The 20,120-nt window shown below is 40.8% G+C and overlaps 1 protein-coding gene across 3 annotated transcripts in view; it reads left to right on the plus strand.

Moving 5' to 3' along the window:
• The window catches only part of SPAG9 (sperm associated antigen 9), a gene marked incomplete at its 5' end in the record, with an annotated part of 139,796 nt that overhangs the window by 19,855 nt on the left and 99,821 nt on the right, over positions 1-20,120 (plus strand). For all 3 annotated transcript variants that reach the window (XM_080826253.1, XM_080826254.1, XM_080826256.1), the window contains one exon: positions 18,341-18,461. In XM_080826253.1, the coding sequence (XP_080682379.1) occupies positions 18,341-18,461 (121 nt within the window). The remainder of the gene's footprint in view (positions 1-18,340; positions 18,462-20,120) is intronic.

Genomic DNA, 20,120 nt, shown 5'->3' on the forward strand with positions numbered 1-20,120 from the left:
AAAGAGACTCTAAGGTGGGAAACAATTTAAAATTAGGAGTCAGCCAGCATAGAGGAAAGGGAGGGGTTGAGGTAGGAAAATCATGGACGAGCTGCACACTCAGGCTTTATGGGGGCTAAGGTAGAATTGAGAAGTCTACACTTGTGTTCTAGTAGGAAGCCATTGATGATGTTCAATCAAAGCAATAAAATGTATCTTTAAAGATTTTTATTTATTTATTTGTCAGAGAGAGAGAGAGAGCGCGCGAGCGCACAGGCAGACAGAGTGGCAGGCAGAGACAGAGAGAGAAGCAGGCTCCTTGCCGAGCAAGGAGCCCGATGTGGGACTCGATCCCAGGACGCTGGAATCATGACCTGAGCTGAATGCAGCTGCTTAACCAACTGAGCCACCCAGGTGTCCCTAAAATGTATCTTTAATTCATACTAAAGTATTTGCAGTGACTGTTACGATGCTGAGGTTTGTTGGAGGAAAAGAGTAAGAATACAAACAAAAGAGGCCATGTGCTGATAATTAATTGAAATTAGGTGATATTATATAGAAGTTTATTATACTGTTCTCTTCTCCATTATGCATGTTTGAAAATTCCCAACAACGTTAAAAAACAAAACCCGGAAAACAACTGAGAAGATTATCCACTGTTTTTTTTAAGGCTTTTATTTACTTATTTGAGAGAGAGAGAGAGAGCACACACGCACAGGCATGCATGAGCGGAGGGAGGGGCAGAGAGAAGGAGAGGGAGAATCAGACTCCCCAAGAGGGGCCCAACAGTGGGGTCTAATCCCAGGATCCTGGTATCATAACCTGAACTGAAGTCAGATACTTAACTGAGCCACCCAGGTGCCCTCCACTGTTTTTATCTTTGTAGATAATTTTAGAGTCAATACTATATACTTTTCAGGATAATATTTTCTGATTTTTCTTAGTAATAGAAATATATTTTTATAACGGAGTCAGGTTTTGAAATAAACCATAGTGTCAAGCTTTAAGACCTGTAAATTAAAATCAGAACTATAAAATATTGATCACTTACCTACAGAAGCACAAAATTGTGACATGTAGGTAAAGCATTACTTGACTGGTCTGCTACACCTTTTCAGGTTTTATCAGTGTGGTAATCAATTCCTGGTTGATAGCCTCTTTCCTAGGCCAATGAGTTTTTCGGTTTATTCTTGTTTTTTGAGGTAAGATAGTAGAAAATCAATGTTCTTTATGTGCTGTGGTAGTCAGTCACAAGGACTAAAAGGAATATGAAATATACAGAGGTAAGAATAATGTAGCTCATGTGGAATAAATGGTCATGTTTGATCCCATTTATACAATTATGGATGACAGTTTGGGCATTGAGTAAAATTCTTTTTGTGTGTGTGAGTAAAATTTACATGTGTCATACTTATATGGTTATTTTATCTAGAAGTTGTTTTTTTTTTAATTTACTTACTTTTCCTTTTTTTTTTTTAAGATTGTATCTATTTATTTGACAGGCAGATCACAAGTGGGCAGAGGGCAGGCAGCGGGGGGGGGGGGGGGGGGTTGGAGCAGGCTCCTGGGGGAGCAGAGCGCCGGATGCAGAACTCTGTCCCAGGACCCTGACTGAGATCATGACTTGAGCCGAAGGCAGAGGCTTAACCCACTGAGCCATCCGGGTGCCCCATTACTTTTCCTGTTAATAAAACACATGCTCTTTGTGATAAAACAGAACCAAAGCATTATAGAAATCCTTCTAGAATCCCACCTATTAGAGAAACCTCACTTTTTTAAAGAAAAGATTTATTTATTTACTTTAGAGATAGAGTCGCCCTCTGAAGGAGGGAAGGGGGGTACCAGCAGAGGAAGAGGAAGAGACATTTTCCTGAGCTCAATTCCAGGACCCTGAGATCTTGACCTGAGCTGAAGTCAGATGCTTAACCGACTGAGCCATCCAGGCGCCCCTCCCTGTGTCTTGGCAACACTTGACACTCTCAGACTTTTTGGTTTTAGTTTTTAATCTGATATTTGTGAAACAACCTTTTAATTTGCTTTTCTCAGATCACCACTGCGGTTGAGATATTTCTTACATTTATTGATGATCTCCTTGCCTTTCTGTGAATTGCCTGTTCAGTTTCCACGCATAACTGGCAGCAATGTGTGTCTGTCTGGATAAATCTAAATTATTCTTTACAGTGGCTTTATAGTATTCCCTTATATGATCACTGTAACAGATCATTGGGGGAAAAGGACTGGGGAACCTTTACATAATTTTTTATTTTTTAAGAATTTTAATTCCAGGGGCGCCTGGGTGGCTCAGTGGTTAAAGCCTCTGCCTTCGGCTCAGGTCATGATCTCGGGGTCCTGGGATTGAGCCCCCGTATCGGGCTCTCTGCTCAGAGGGGAGCCTGCTTCCTCCCCCCTCTCTCTCTGCCTGCCTCTCTGCCTACTTGTGATCTCTGTCTGTCAAATAAATAAAATCTTAAAAAAAAAAAAGAATTTTAATTCCAGTACAGTAAACATAAAAATATGGAATGCCTCACAAATTTCTGTTATCCTTGTGCAGGGGCCATGCTAGTCTCTGTATGTTCTAATTTTAGTAAATGTGCTGCTGAAGCTAACATGGGAATCTGTACTTTAATTAGACCTAAGAGATGTATCATCCAAATGCAACATAGGGACTTTGTTTGCATCCTGGCTATGAACATTTATGAGACAGCCAGCAAAATCTGAATGGTGACTGGATAGTCCCTATTATTTCATTAAGGATTGGGAAATGGTGCTCTTCTAATTTAGTTATTCCTTCAGCATTTTTTACCTAATTTTCTTATAAAAGAGAACTTCTCCCTCATCAACAGTTTGATTACCCTAAGGTATAGTTTGTACAGGAAAGATAGGGTAAGTGCTATATTCTTCAGTTCATACTTTTATAATTTCTATGAGCTCTTCCTTCTTGTTCTTCCCCTACCCCAACCTCTATCTAAAAATAGCATACTGTTCTGGTTTCATGGATGTAATGACTTTTCTTTGGTCTTTGAGTATATTAATTATAGTTTTCATTTGTTCCTGTTTTGTCTGTTTTCTCAGTCCCATTTTTTTTCTGGTAGTTTTGGTCTCTCTCTTTCAGGTTGGAGCTTCAAGTGCCTGATAACCCTTAATTATCCCTTCATGTTTTAAGCATGAGGCACTAAAAAAAGGAGGGCCAGAAGCTTTGTGTGCCTGGAAGCAGTTCATTGCCAGTTGGGAACCCAGATTTCAGTATCCCATGGTCTTTTTGCTCAGGGGCATTTGAGTTTTGCCAAGGAAAGATAATGTCATGGGGAGTGGAGTGGTAGATAAGCCTAGTCATTATGAGAATCTGGGTGAGGGCCAGAACAGAAAGGGGGCTATCAGTGTTTCTGCTTGGTATATAGATTTTCACTTAGTTCATTTCTTTTCATTTGGCACCTATTTGTTAGTGGTATTCCCTTGTCTAGAATCTCTTATTGAGGGGTACCTGGGTGGGTGACTCAGTCGTTAAATGTCTGCCTTCCACTCAGGTTGTGATCTCAGGGTCCTGGAATTGAGGCCCTAGTGGGGGAGGGTCCCTGCTCAGTGGGATGGCTCCTCCTCCCTCTGCCCCTCCCCTCTGCACTTGTGCTCACATGCTCCCTCTCTCTCTCAAATGAATTAATTAAATCTTTAAAAAAATAGAATCTCTTATTGAGTTTATTCAGAAAACATATTTCCTGTCTTCTGTGTGGGCAGGCGGGAGGGCCACCTGGCTGCTCTCGGATGGCACTGGGAATGTATTAGGGATGTTACCAACTTTTACTAGTGCAACCATCTGGGCCACCTGTATGCCCCGTGTTTTTTTGTTTGTTCGTTTGTTCGTTTTTAAGTAAGCTCTATGCCCGGAATGGGGCTTGAACTCATGACACCCCCCCCCCCCCCGCCGGAGATCAAGAGCTCCATGCTCTACTGACTGAGACTGAGCCAGCCAGGCACTCTTAGTTGGTTGTCTTAATCAGGATCAAATATGGTGGTTCACAAATTTACATTGGTTAATGTCTCTTAAGTTTCTTTTGATCTCTAACAGCTCTCCATTTTCTTCTCCCTGCTATTGGGTTTTGAAGAAACTGGACCATTTTTATTTGAAAATTTTCCACATTTTGGATTGGAGGGGGAAATCATATCCTTTGGGTATTGTTTAATATAGTCTATCTTCTTGGGTTTCTGGCTGGCTCAGTTGGAAGAGCATGCGACTTTTGATCTTGGGGTTGTGATTTTGAGCCCCACCATGGGTGTAGAGATAACTTAAATAATTAAAAACTTAAAAAAAGGGGCGCCTGGGTGGCTCAGTGGGTTAAAGCCTCTGCCTTCGGCTCAGGTCATGATCTCAGGCCCCGCATCGGGCTCTCTGCTCAGCGAGGAGCCTGCTTCCCTTCCTCTCTCTCTCTGCCTGCCTCTCTGCCTACTTGTGATCTCTGTGTCAAATAAATAAATAAAATCTTAAAAAAAAAAAACCAACTTAAAAAAAAAGCTTTAAAGGGGTGCCGGTGGCTCAGTGGGTTAAAGCCTCTGCCTTCGGCTCAGGTCATGGTCTCATGGTCCTTCGATCGAGCCCTGCATTGGGTTACCTGCTCTGCAGGGAGCCTGCTTCCCCCTCTCTCTGCCTGCCTCTCTGTCTACTTGTGATCTCTCTCTCTCTGTCAAATAAATAAATAAAATCTTAAAAAAAATAAAGTTAGCTTTATTAAAAAAAAACTTTAAAAAGTATATGGTTTCTCATTTCTTAAAAATACTACATTGAGGGCACCTGGGTGGCTCAGTCATTTAAGGGTCTGCTTTTGGCTCAGGTCATAATCTCAGGATCCTGGGATCAAGTCCCACATTGGGCTCCCTGCTCCTGCAGGAAGCCTGCTTCTCCCTCTCCCACTCCCCGTGCTTGTGTTCCCTCTCTCGGGCTCTCACTCTGTCAAATAAGTAAATAAAATCTTAAAAAAATTGAAAAAAAATACATTTAATGGAACTGATTATTATCAAATTCCATTTGATAGTATTATCAGATTTGATAGTATTATCAAATGGAATTTGATAATAATTACTTAATATAATGCAATATTTTCCTTCCCCCGTTCTGCAGAGTAAATGTGGGGATACTTAGCATTAGTAAGTCATCAGCCTTTTATTTGGTGGTATTATGTTTTAGACAACTACTGTACTCAAAGTTACTAATAAAGGGCTTTTCTTTTTTTGGCTCTTGCATCTTTACTCCCAATTAGGAACAGTCTCTAGGGACTTTTTTTTTTTTTAAAACTTTGGGCGCTTGCGTTTTCAAAGTATTCATTTGTTTTTCTCCACAACAGTGGGGCAAAACAGCCCCTATAAGCCATCTGGACTTGAAACCATTTTGCTTCGTCACAAAGCTTATTCTTTTTAGATCCTGACATAAGTCTGTATTGTCTACTGATTTTTTTTTTTTTTTTAACAGTGTCTAGTTGCTCCCAGGAGAGTACTGTTTGAAGTTATGTTAGTGTTGTTTTTGGCTGATTAGTGAGTGAGAGGGGAAGGGGGCATTTAGTGAAGAGAGGTTTATCTTTTATCGTACATGCTAAAAAAGCCCATGCATGGGCTCTAATCCTCCCCACCCAACACTTTTTTAAAAAAGATGGGCGAGAGAGAAGACGTAAAGACAAAGACACAGAGGGTTGGGGGGAGATGTGTGCTCTACAGCAACATTCCTGAGACATTTGAGAACTGCTGCTCTGCAGGAGGGGAGCTGTTGTTTTTTCAAGTTTTTGTTGTTGTTTTTTCAAGTTTTTGTGTAAAGATTTTACTTATTTATTTGACACAGAGAGTACAAGCCGAGAGAGCAAGGGGGAGAGGGAGGAGCCTACTCCCTGCTGAGCATGGAGCCATGCGGAACTTGATGAGGGGCTTTGAGGGGCTCTATCCCAGGACCTCCAGGATCCTGACCTGAGCCGCCGACAGATGCTTGACCGACTGAGCCACCCAGGCGCCCCACCATTATTTATTTTATTTTATTTAAGATTTTATTTATTTGAGAGAGAGAGCACGAGAGATGGGGATGGTCAGAGGAAGAAGCTGACTCCCCGTTGAGCAGGGAGCTGGCGAATGCGGGGCTCAATCCCTGGACTCTGGGATCATGACCTGAGCTGAAGGCAGAGGCTTAGCTGATTAAGCCACCTAGGCACCCCTCGCCATTACTTTAATATGTGCCTCCAAATCTTTTGTTTGTTTATTCCTCCAGTTTTTAAATTTATGATCATGCTACATGTAATGTTTTATATTAAAGCCTGTAAGGAATGTATGAAAAAAATAACACTTTTCATCATTCTTCAAAGACATTGATTCGCATTGCTAACCTGCAGTTGGATTGTACTAGTTACACTCCAAATAATGAGATAATTTATTTAGGAATAAATATCCCGTATGTGCAGTTGCATACCTCACAGGTAGCTCCCTTTGATATTAAAAATCAATTCTAGGGTGCCTGGGTGGCTCAGTGGGTTAAGCCTCTGCCTTTGTCTCAGGTCATGATTCCAGGGTCCTGGGATAGAGGTCTGCATCAGGCTCTCAGCCTGCTCCCCCCCCACCCCGCCCACCTGCCTCTCTGCCTATTTGTGATCCCTCTCTCTCTGTCAAATAAATAAATAAAATCTTTAAAAAAAATCAATTCTATTCTATTACCCATAGCTACCTCCTTTTTTTTTATTTTTATTTTTTTAAAGATTTTATTTATTTATTTGACAGACATAGATCACAAGTAGGGAGAGAGGCAGGCAGAGAGAGAGAGGAGGAAGCAGGCTCTCCACTGAGCAGAGCGCCCGATGCAGGGCTCGATCCCAGGACCCTGAGATCATGACCCAAGCCGAAAGCACAGGCCTTAACCCACTGAGCCACCCAGGCGCCCCAGCTACCTCCTTTTTTAAAAGTTTTTTTTTTTAATTTTTTTTTTTTTTAAAGATTTTATGCATCCATTTGACAGAGAGAGATCACAAGTAGGCACAGAGGCAGGCAGAGAGAGAGAGAGAGGGAAGCAGGCTCCCCGCCGAGCAGAGAGCCCGATGCGGGACTTGATCCCAGGACCCTGAGATCATGACCTGAGCCGAAGGCAGTGGCTTAACCCACTGAGCCACCCAGGCGCCCCTTTTAAAAGTTTTTATGTAAATTCTAGTTAGTTAATATACAGTGTTAATTTCACGTGTATAATAGAGTGATTCAGCACTTGCATACATCACCCAGTGCTCATCACATGTGTGCTCCTTAATCCCCATCACCTACTTCACTCATCCCCCTGATGTGATTTGAAGTGGTATTTGGGAGCCAATGGCCAAGAAAGAATTCTTGAAACATTTTTGGTAGAGAAAGGTGGTTTTATTATAGTGTGGGATAGGACCCAGGGGCAGAAAGAGCTGCACTGGGATTGTGAAGAGCAGTTGATTATATACTTAGGAGTTGGGGGAGGTGAAGACAAAGGAAGTTTCCAAAAGGATTTTCATATGTCAAAGAAGACTTACAGGATCCTGGAGGCCTAGCTAGCTATTGTCGAACTAAGGTTTTTTTTTACCTCTAGCGAGGCATTAACATTAAGATTGGGGGTTCCTGAAAAAAAAAAAAGATTGGGGGTTCCTGGAGGATTGCCATACTTTGTGTGCCTCAGGTATTTGTCAAAGGGCATAGGTTGTAAGAAAAGTTAAATTTTTTTTAAAGATTTTATTTATTTACTTGAGAGAGGGAGAGAGCGAGAGCGCGCAAGTGGGGTGAGGGGTGGAGAGAGAAAGAGAGTCCCCATGAAGCAGGGAGCCCAGTGTGGGGCTCAATCCTGGGACTCCGGGATCATGACCTGAGCCGAAGGCAGCTGCTTAACCAATTGAGCCACCCAGGCACCCCAGAAAATTTATCTGTATTTCTTTTGCCTTTGTTCTCCACATCACTCCAAACCACCTCCCTTCTGGTAACCATCAGTTCATTCTCTGTAGTTGCAAGTCTTTTTCTTGGTTTTCTTCTCTCTTTTCTTTTTACCTTTGCTTGTTTCTGTTTCTTAAAATCCACATACGAGTAAAGTCATATGGTCTTTGTCTTTCTCTTGATTTATTTCACTTAGCATTGTATTCTCTTGTTCCATCCATATTGTTGCAAATGGCAAGATTTCATTCTTCTTTATGGCTGAGTAATTTTTCATTGTGTGTGTGTGTGTGTATGTGATATCTATCTATCTCACACTCCTTTTCCGCTCATCAGTCATTGAACACTTGGGCTGTTTCCATAATTTGGCTTTTGTAGATGCCTACCTGCTCCCTTTGTTTATCCTCGATAAGCAATATCACCGTCCTCACCATTGGTTAAACCAGAAATCTATCCTTTTTCCTGATTTTTCCTTCTGTCTTCTCCGTTATATTCATTCAGTCACCAATTCTGTGTATTTTACTTCCAAAAAATTATCTTGAATTCTTCCTCCTCTCCATTTTCACTGCCACTGCTTATAATTCTCTCATTTGGACTGCTGTGATGGCCTTTGGTCTCCCTTCACCCACTCAAACTTCCCCAGCCCCCTCCATTGGGTTTCAGACTGAACATTCCAAAGTGTGAGTGAAGTTCAGTATCCCTAATATGATCCAGTATCCTGCAAGGCCGTGTGTGATTTGGTCCTTGATTTTCCAGCCTCATTTCTGGACATTGTCTCTCACTTTCCTTTTTTTGTTTAGGATTTTTATTTATTTATCAGAGCGAGAGAGAGAGAGAGCAGAAGAAGGGGGAGTGGCAGGCAAGAGAGAAGCAGGCTCCCCACTGAGCAAGGAGCCAGGTGTGGGGTGTGGGACTCCATCTGGGACCTTCAGGTCATGATGACCTGAGCCGAAAGCAGAAGCTTAACTGACTGAGCCACCCAGGTGTCCTTCTCTCTCACTTTTCTCTACTCTTGCCATTCTGGTTGTCCTTGGTTTCTTTCAGTCTGTCTTTGCTTGATTAACTTTCACTTATTTTTCAGGTCTCAGCTTAAATGTCTCAGGAATGTCTTCTCAAGGTTCTCATATCATTAGTTCCCTATTTTACACTTTTCTTTTTTTTCTCTGTTTTTAAAGTAATCTCTGTGCCTAGCGTGGGGCTTGAACTCATGACCCCAGTATCAAGAGTTGCATGCCCTATTGATTGAGCCAGCCAGGTCCCCCCATATTTTACACTTTTCTGATAGCTTATACTCTATCTCTTTCTTTCTTTCTTTCTTTCAAGATTTTATTTATTTGTCAAAGAGAGACAGAGAGAGAGAGTGAACACAAAGCAGGGGGAGTAGCAGGCAGAGGGAGAAAGAAGCAGGCTCCCCACTGAGCAGGGAGCCCTGTGCAGGACTTGATCCTAGGACTCTGGGATCATGACCTTTGCTTAATCAAGTGAGCCACCCAAGCATCCCTCTTGTACTATTTCTTGTGTCACACATGATTACAGTGTGGTCACATTGTGTGTGACCTTGAACTACATGATTAAAAAAATTTTTTTTTAATTTGTTTATTTGAGAGAGAGAGCATGCATGTGCGAGAAAGCGAGATTGGGGAGAGGAGCAGAGGGGGACAGGACAGGGAGAGGAGAACAAGACTTTCGTGCTGGTCAGAGAGCCTAATCCAGAGTTTGTGAGATCATGACCTGTGCTGAAACCAGGAGTCAGACGCTTAACTGACTGAGCAATCCAGGTGCCCCAAACTATGTGATTTTTTAAAAGTCTCATTTCATATTTGGATTTTGAAATGTTAACTCCTTATTATAGAAGTCTTGAAAGAATCATGTCATATACAACCCGAACTGAATTGTAAACCAAGGTTTTGCTGTTACATCCCATATTGGTGTCACTTGGTTAGTAACAGAAACACTAGCCATCTTCTATCATCAGCATCATCCTCAAATTAGGTGACTATTGAATTATGTGAGATCTTCAAAAATACATCTTTTGTTAGGCACCTATGTTTAATGCCTGTTTTCTTTTGCTTAATTTCAAACAATGGAACATAGGGACAAGGGCTGTCTTGTAACCTTCCCGGCATCTTAGAATACTTAGAACAAACAGAACTTAAGTGTGTGTTGAGAGGATGGGTAGATGGATGGATGGACGGACGAATGGAATCTTATTTGCCCACTCAGTCCATTTGTGAATCAGAGGAGAGATTCTCAACTTACTCTTTGGCTCATGGTTTATTCTTTACATCAGCTACTCAAATTTCAACCCTAAATTGTATTTTGCTGGACATGCCATGGTCTTTATGCCTGCCTTTGCATGTGCTATTATTTCTGCCTGGAATGTCTTTACCCCACTTCATCAGGTAAACTGTTTCATAGTCAGCTGAAATTCAGGCCTTGTTCTCTCTCTCCTTTTCTTTAATTAATGTACACTCTACACGCAACCTGGACTTGAACTGACCACCCCATCAAGAGTCCCCCATCAGAAGTTACATTCTTTATTGACTGAGCCACCTAGGTGGCCCTGGGCTGTTCTCTCTTTCTCTTTTAATAGTTTAATATATTATTTTTTGTAAGTAGGCTCCAAGCCCAGCATGGAGCCCGATGTGGGGTTTGAACTCACCACCCTGAGATCAAGCCTGGGCTGAGATCAAGAGCCCTGTGTCTGGCTCCCTGCTCTGCAGGACGTGTGCTTCTCTCCCTACCCATCCCCCTGCTTTCTGTCTCTCTCTCTCTCTCTCAAATAAATAAATAAATAAATAAAATCTTAAAAAATAAAAGCAGGTTTAGTCACTTATTTCTCTATGTTCCTATTGCTCCTTATACTTGCTTCCATTATAGTACTTGGCATGTTAGATTGTTAACTTGTTTACTCCTTTTCCCTGATGGCTGTCATGAAGTAACTGCTTGGATCGTTGGGTAGATAAAGAGTTTTAGTTTTATATTTAGTGTGTTATTTAAGAGTAAATAATATTACTTAATAATTGTAATGAGTATCTTTTTACTGCCAGCTGCTTATTCTGTACTCCTAACATCTGGAGAATAGTCATTGAAGATAGGTGTGTGGCTTTATTTAATTGTGACTTTTTTCTTTATTTTTTTTAAAGATTTACTTATTATTTGAGAGAGAGAGAATGACCAGAGGGAAGGGCAGAGGGAAAGGGCCACAGAGAAACAGGCTCCCTGCTGAGTGTGGAGCCCATTGAGGGGCTTGATTCCAGGACCCTGGGGTCATGACCCGAGCCAAAGGCGGACACTTAACAACTGAGCCACCCAGAGGCCCTGACTTTTTTTCTTTGATTAAAACGTGACAGATGGGATATGTTCCTATTTTTATGTTACCTCAATTAGTGTGTGTTAGGTTGAAATTGCTGGAGTAGAAAGTAGACATGTTTCTTTCTTTCTTTTTTTTTTTTAAGATTTATTTAGTTACTTTAGAGAGTGAGAGTGTGTGTGATGGGGGAGGGGTAGAAGGAGAGGGAGAGAATCTCAAGCAGACTCCCTGCTGATTGTGGAGCCCAGGACCCTGAGCTGATAAATCAGGAGTTGGACCCTTAACTGACCGAGCCACCCAGGTGCCCCAAGAAGACTTTGAAACCAGAGCCAGTCGTGTTTGTAATATACAAAACTAGTAATGAGGTTCAGCAGTACTCACATGTGCTACTGACCCACCAAGGATCTCTGAGCAGGAAAGAGAAGTGGAAAGCATCTAAAAAGAATAACCCATCACAGTTGCCGAACTATGGAAAGAACCAAGATGCCCTTCAACAGATGAATGGATAAGGAAGATGTGGTCCATATACACTATGGAGTATTATGCCTCCATCAGAAAGGATGAATACCCAACTTTTGTATCAACGTGGATGGGACTGGAGGAGATTATGCTGAGTGAAATAAGTGAAGCAGAGAGAGTCAATTATCATATGGTTTCACTTATTTGTGGAGCATAAGGAATAGCAAGGAGGACATGGGGAGATGGAAAGAAGAAGGGAGTTGGGGGAAATTGGAGGGAGAGATGAACTCTGAAAAACAACCTGAGGGTTTTGGAGGGGCGGGGGTTGGGGGGTCGGGTGAGCCTGGTGGTGGGTATTATGGAGGGCACATACTGCATGGAGCACTGGGTGTGGTGCATAAACAATGAATTCTGGAATACTGAAAAGAAATTAAAAAAATAAATAAAAGTTAAAAAAAAATAAAAAGAATAACCCATGTCACCTGTTCCCTAATTATTTTCTCTGTAGCGTGTGAGGGTTGGGTATAGAAAAAAGAAACAGTTCTCCTAACCTCCCTCGTACTCTATCCCCAACCCCCACCCAGAAAAAACAACTTTTCTATAAGGACCAGGAATCTAAACCTTTTTCTGCCAAGCCCTCTTTTGGCATCTACTTGAATTTCAGGCCACCTTCTTTATTTCTATTCCAATTTTCTTTTTCTTAAATTCTTGTGTTTCCTACATTTACATTATTGTTACTTGCCATAGAGCAAGGACATTTTCTGAAATTTTTCGTATTTATCAGTGTTGTGTTTCCTGAGCTACTGTGTTCTATAGCAACTTCTATTCCAAAGGTTATGTATGTTACCAGGGATATTTCACGAAACAATGGCACAAAACTAGCTTATTTGACAGGTGTTTTTGGGGGGTAACAAATTTAGAAAATTTCGGTTATTTTTTACTCTTTTTTTTTTTTTTTCCAAATGAAATTTTCTTCCTTCTTTTTTTTTTTTTTAAAAGATTTTATTTATTTATTTGATGGACAGAGATCACAAGTAGGCAGAGAGGCAGGCAGAGAGAAGAAGGAAAGCAGGCTCCCTGCTGAGCAGAGAGCCCGATGCAGGGCTCGATCCCAGGACCCTAGGACCATGACATGAGCTGAAGGCAGAGGCTTTAACCCACTGAGCCACCCAGGTGCCCCCATTTTTTACTCTTTATTGATTACTCTTAAGGCCCTTAAGATGTGTTTATCCTACTAGCTTTCACTGCCCTTTTATGATCTGTTAGCATGCCTTAGCAGAACTGAGGAGTATTTATTTTTGTTGTGTAATAGTCATTAGCATTTTAAATGGGTGGCAGCTGTACATTTCCAAACCAAGATGTAATACACATTTAAAATCGGGATTTTTGGAACAGAGAGAATTTTAAAAGATTATTTTAAAAGAAATCAACTACTAAAAAAAAAAATCAACTACTATTTTTATAAATGGGAGAAAACCATTCTTGATTTCTTGTAGACCTTGAAGATGCAGTGAATTTGAATGCATAGTTTTATGTTTCATATATTTATCTTCCTTAGGAAAGGATCTATTTTCATAAAAGATTCTCAAAGGAGTTCATGATTCCAAAAGTTTAATTTAAGATCCACTGTTTAGAGTAAGAAAGGAAAACATACACCATTATGAGAGATGGCAGTTTGTTTTGGAGTCTCTAGGTTTTATCTGTTTTAATTTGCTTAAAGGAAAGGCCTGGCATTATGTATTTGCTTTGGAATATTTTCATTATTGCCAGTCCCTTCCTGTGAGGGGAGGCTGCAGAAACAAGAGATTTCCATTTGCAGATAATAGTTCTGCCAGTCCAAGAACGGTCACGTCATTGGGGGGGGGGGTCTCTTTTGCCATATTTACTTAAGGTTTAAGGTGATAGAGATATAAAGGCTCCATAGTCATTACAAAATGTGAACAGTTCTGAAGCATGAATCCTCTAGGTAGGTCTATGTGCTGCTCGCCTATGAAGTAAGCAGATAGTTGTATAGTGACTGCTAAATTTATGGATTATTCATGCCCTTCTGTAGCCAAACTGGGTCGCTTAGAAACAAAGCAGACATGAAGCTGTGTGCTCATGATGAGGTTTCTTCTGTCAGGAGTTTCGAATAGGCAGAGTGGTGGTAAAGTTTTTTTGCAGCTTTATTGAGAAATAATTGTTACATAACATTGTATAAATTTAAAGTGTACAATGTAATGATTTGATATACGTACATATTAAGTGATTACCACAGTAAGGTTAGCTAACATTATGTCACATAATGAGTTTTTATTTTTGTGGTGGGAACTCTAAAAACTATTATAGAATAGTGGTATTATCTGTAGTCACTATGCTGTACATTATATCCCCAGAGCTTACTCATAACCAGAGTTTTTGTCATTTGGACATTTTTACCATTTTCTTTTACCCCCAGCCCCTGCCACTGGCAACCACCATTCTGTTGGTGGTAAAGTTTTTGTTAGAAATTTAGTAGCACGTCATTATAAGTATTAGTTGGTAAACATTTGCTATATGTTGTGTTTTTTAAAAAGGTTTTGTTTATTTATTTGACAGACAGAGATCACAAGTAGGCAAAGAGGCAGGCAGAGAGAGGGGAAAGCAGGCTTCCCGGTGAGCAGAGACCCGGATGAGGGGCTCGATCCCAGGACTCTGGGATCATGACCCGAGCCGAAGGCAGTGGCTTAACCCACCGAGCCACCCAGGCACCCCAAAATAATAAAATCTTTAAAAAATAAATAAATACAGGGACGCCTGGGTGGCTCAGGTGGTTAAACAGCTGCCTTCAGTTCAGGTCATGATCCCAGCGTCCTGGGATCGAGTCCCACATCGGGCTCCTTGCTCAGCGGGGAGCCTGCTTCTCCCTCAGCCTCTGCCTGCCACTCTGTCTGCCTGTGTTCCGCGTTCTCTCTCTCTCTCTCTCTCTCTGACAAATAAATAAAATCTTAAAAAAAAAAAAGAAGTCATTTGGAAAAATAATAATAAAATCTGTACATTTTAAAAAAAAATAAATAAATACAATAGCATTTTATCCATAGCACAAAAGAAACCTAAAATTTCCGGTTACTTAACCCAGATATAGCAGGTCAGTTAGCCAAGGGAGCATCATTTTCAAAGCAGGCCAAAAAATAATTACGTTTTCTTATTAATTCTTAGACTTTTCTTATATCCCCTGGCAAAATGTTGACGTAATTTACTCAGAGTTCATCACCAATATCCTGTTACATAGCTGCTGCTTTTCTTTTGTCTGTCTGTCTGTCTTCCTTTTTTTTTTTTTTTTAAGATTTTATTTATTTATTTGATGGAGAGAGAGCAACAGCGGGAACACAAGCAGGGGAGTGGTAGAGGGAAAAGCAGGCTTCCCACTGATCAGGGAGCCAGATGCAGGCTCAGTCCCAGGACCCACAGATCATGACCCGAGCCGAAGGCAGACATTTAACAACTGAGCCACCCGGGCGCCCCTAGCTGCTGCTTTTCTGTTCAACATAACTTTTGTTTTATTTTTTAAAGATTTATTTATTTTAGAGAAGAGAGTATGAGAGTGCAGCGGGGAAGGGCAGAGAGTCCCAAGCAGACTCTGCACTGAGCTTGGAGCCCCCATGCTGGGCTAGATCTCATGACCTTGAGATCACAACCTGAGCCAAAACCAAGAGTTGGCTGTTCAGCTGACTATGCCACTGAGGTGCCCATCAGCATAACTTTTATATTTGCTGCTTGCATTCAGTTTCTAGCTAGTAAAACACCTTTGGAAGGCAGGGATAGTGTGATATTCACAGTCATGTTTCATGTGCCTGGTGCATAGTAAATAATAGACATTTTTTGGATGAATGAATGAATGAATGATATCTCAGGTTTGCTTGCTTAAAAATTTTTTTTAAAGATTTTATTTATTTATTTGATAGAGACATAGCCAGAGAGGGAACACAAGCAGGGGGAGTGGCAGAGGGAGAAGCAGGCTTCCTGCTGAGCAGGGAGCCGGATATGGGGCTCAATCCCAGGATCCTGGGTTCATGACCAGAGCCAAAGGCAGACACTCAATGAATGAACCACCCAGGCGCCCCTTAAACAAATTTTTTTTTTTTTTAAAGATTTTACTTATTTGAGAGAGAGAGCGTGTAAGCAGGGAGGAGGGGCAGAGGGAGAGGAAGAAGCAGGCTCACCGACTGAGCCACCCAGGGGCACAGCGGCCCCCCTGCCCCATTTTTTTGGCTTTTTTTTTTTTTTCACTAGGCTCTTTCCCCAAATTGGGGTGTGAACTCCTGACCCTGAGATCAAGAGTCATATGGTCTACTGACTGGCCCATCCAGTTGCCCCTAGTTTGCCTCTTTTCTTGTATTTACTATAACCTTTACTCCTTCTACTTACAGTTATCTTTAGATTAGTATTCTGGAAGAGTAAACAGTGGCTGTTTGATGCTTCCCAGAAGCCTCACAAATATGGAATGTTTTCATAGAAAAGTATAGGGCATGGGTGCTAAATGTGGAGTTTGTGGAAGGACTTAAGGGATCTCTGAGTCCCTGAGGAAAATACACAGAATTTGGGTTGGGTGAGGGCATTTTTTCTGGGGAAACACGATATATCAAATTACCAGATGGTTCTGTGGATCCCTGAATGATTAAGAATCATTGAATCAATGTTTCAGAGGTGGTAGGTTTTAATCTTACAGAGATAAGGAGGGCATTATCTAATAATAAAAGGAAACCAAATGACTCTTAAGAAAAGTAGATGATTGTATTAGGATGCTTTCAGTCACTTGTGATAGAAACCATCTCAAGCTTGTATAAAATAGGAATATATCGGTTTATGTAACTGAAAAAAATAAAAACAACTCCAAAATGCTGGTTGTAAAAACAACTGAGTCTAGGACTCAAATAGTACCTTTAATTAGGATTTTCAGGGTGCCTGGGTGGCTCAGTGGGTTGAGCCTCTGCCTTTGGCTCTGGTCATGATCTCGGGGTCCTGGGATCGAGGCCCGCATCGGGCTCCCTGCTCGGCAGGGAGCCTGCTTCCCTCTCTCTCTCTGCCTGCCTCTCTGCCTACTTGTGATCTCTGTCAAAAAAAAAAAAAATCTTAATTAGGATTTTCTTCTTCCTTTCTCCTTGTTTTCCTTTATATTGGCTTTATTTCTCAGGTGTGTTCATTCCATATGTTGGAAAAAAGATGTCCATCTGCAGCTTAAGCCTGCTAAATTCTTAGAGTGTGTGCAACTGACCACAGTAAATAAATGATCCAGGTAAGAACAGGAGGAGCAAGTTTGACATGTGGAGGTTAAGATGCTTATTCAATATTCATATCAACAAAGTTGTTCAGTAGGCAATTGGACATACAGATCTGGAATTCAGGTCTAGGCTAGAGACTGGACTAGAAATTTGGAGGTTGTCAGCATATAGTTAGTATTTAAAGCCGTGAAACTGGACGAGATCACCAGGGAATAAGAGTAAATAATGAGGAGAAAAAGTTGTCCAAGGACTGAGCTTGTGAATGTTAAGAAATTGGGGAGAAGAGGAGGAACCAACAAAGAAGACCGAGAAGGAGCCATAATGTAGAAGGAAAACAAAGTTCTGGAAGCCAGATTTTTAAAAAATCGTTTTAAGGAGTGAGTGATCAGATGTTAGATGATGCTGATAGGACAATTAAGAAGAGGACTGAGGGGGCACCTGGGTGGTGGGTCAAATAAATAAATAAAATCTTTAAAAAAAAAAAGAAGAGGACTGAGACTTAATGATCAGATTTAATAATAATAATTTTTTTAAAAAAGATTTTATTTATTATTTATTGACAAAGATCACAAGTAGGCCGAGAGGCAGGCAGAGAGAGAGAGGAAGGGAAGCAGGCTCGCCGCCGAGCAGAGCCTGATGTGGGGCTCGACCCCAGGACTCTGGGACCGTGACCTGAGCCGAAGGCAGAGGCTTTAGCCCACTGAGGCACCCAGGCGCCCCTAATAATAATCATCTTGACAGGAGCGCCTGAGTGGCTCAGTGGGTTAAAGCCTTTGCCTTTGGCTCGGGTCATGATCCCAGGGTCCTGGGATTGAGCCCTGCATCGGGCTCTCTGCTCAGCGGGGAGCCTGCTTCCCTTCCTCTCTCTGCCTTCCTCTGGCTACTTGTGATCTCTGTCTGTCAAATAAATAAAAATATTTAAAAAAAAATAATCATCTTGACAAGAACAGTTTAAATAAATTGAATTTGGTGGAGTTCTTTCTAGTAACTGCTCTTTTTCTTAGAAATTTAAATTCCATAGTTCAGGTAATATAAGAGATTGTTTATTAACCAAATAATTGTTGAACTAATATTGATTGTCATATCATCCTTTAGTTCTTCATATGTTGTACTGTGTCTGACACTGAAGACACTGAAAACTGTGTCTTAAACTCATGAATATGCAAATATGCTAGTTAAAGGATTCGTATATTTGGAGTAGGATGCATGCATTTTCTTTGGAATGCCTGTTACATGAAGTGGAATCACTTCATGAACTATTTGGTCATGTTTTTCCTTCTGTATTTGGAAGGTTTTATAAAGAAAAAAGAAAATCAGCATAAGTTCCTGATTCTTAAATCTTTCTGAGTACTTAATGCATAATTGTCATTCTCAATACCAGGAAACACAGGAGTTGATAATGCTAAAAAATTTTCATTTTTCTAATGAACATAATACTTTTCTTTTCTGTTAGAAATTCATTGAATTTGAAGACTCTCAAGAACAGGAAAAAAAGGATTTACAGACCCGAGTGGAATCTTTAGAATCTCAAACAAGACAACTTGAACTCAAAGCAAAAAACTATGCTGACCAGAGTAAGTAAAAACACTTCTCGTCATAAGTACACATTAAAAAGTGGGCTCTAATAGCACAATGACTCATCTTGATATTTGACTGGGCTTCCAAATATGTGCTTGGAATTGTCATCATCCCAGACTGAAGAGTGAGACCTGGAAGCTAGGTTCAGTTCTTTTTTGCTCACATTTTCATGTGGTTCTGATGTCTGCAGAAGTAACTAAATAAGAGATACGTTTAAGACTCTCTTCTTCAGGGATACCTGGGTAGCTCAGTGGGTTTGGCATATGCCTTTGACTCGAGTCATGGTCCCAGGGTCCTGGATTGGAGCCCTGCATGAAACTCCTGTCCTATAGGGAGCCTACTTCTCCCTCCCCCTGCTTGTTTGCCACCACCCCCCAACAAATAAACAAGTAAAAAAAAAAATCTTAAAAAAAAAAGACTCTCTTCTTCAATTTAGCTCTCAGCCTTTGCAGTTAACATTATGCTATATCCATTATGCAGGGTTCTGGTGTGTGTGCATGTGCATCATTTCTTCTCATTTTGATCCACTACACTAAGTTCCATTGCTTTCCATATTGCTTTGAAATTTACAAATGTGACAAAAACTCTAGCTCTGATGTATGTTTAAAAAAAATTACTGAATTCGAGGAACACCTGGGTGGCTTTAATTGGTAGAGCATGTGATTCTTGATATTGGGTTTGTGAGTTTAAGCCCTACGTTGGGCACAGAGTTTACTTAAAAAAAAAAAAAACAACTGAATTCTCTTTTTCATTCTTTTCTAGTGAAAAACTGAGGAAGTGTAGGGGAACAATATAATTTTTCAGAATTATTTTGTTTTTAATATAATTTCATTGTATTCTTGACTTAAAAATAACTATTGTTTCAAACTCCACGGGTGATTTCTCTTTTTGGCTTATGAATTAGACCTAATTAGAAAAAGAAATGGGGAGAAACTTCATGGCCTGTTTTCATTTTGATTTGGGCAGGCAGAGAGCCCTTCAAGTTTTCCCTTTCAGCGCTGTAAACTTCCAGAATCTCGGGAGCAGTAGATGACCAGCTGGCTTCCTACATGAACCATTAAGGCTACATAGTGACACCTGCTGTTAAAGATAGGAATTCATGGTGGATAACCTTTACTCATTACCTGGCTTGGAGTGTGGTAACTGACTGCTCCCTCTAGTACTCTGGAATGGCCTAGTAAAGCTAAACCTCAAATCACTGGGAACCTGGAATTCGAGCATTATAGAATTCAAGGAAATCTCACATGGCTTTAAGCAAATGTCATGGAAGGGAACCAGTGGATGTTTGGTAACAGAAGCCACTTTTGGTAACAGAAGTGAGACAAAATGAGCCATGTATCATGTCTTTGTACTTTTAGGCTTGTAGATACCTAGATACCTTGTAGAGTACCTAGAGTACTTCCTTTGTTCACATTGAATATATCGAATGACTTCTGTGACTCTACCATAGAAATTTAGGGTCTTAGAGAGCTGGACGATGGACCCCACAGTCCAAACAGTAACAAATATATTACTAGAGTCACACTGCTCTGAGTACCACTCATCTAGAGAAACAGCCTTGTGGCAGTTGCTAGCTTTTGGTACATTTCAAGAGTTGAACATTCTCTACTCAAAGAAGAAGAAAAAGAGTTATTGGAGATATTATTTTAATTCTA

The sequence above is a fragment of the Martes martes genome, assembly GCF_963455335.1.
Source record: "Martes martes genome assembly, chromosome: 16".
Taxonomy (NCBI): Eukaryota; Metazoa; Chordata; class Mammalia; order Carnivora; family Mustelidae; genus Martes; species Martes martes.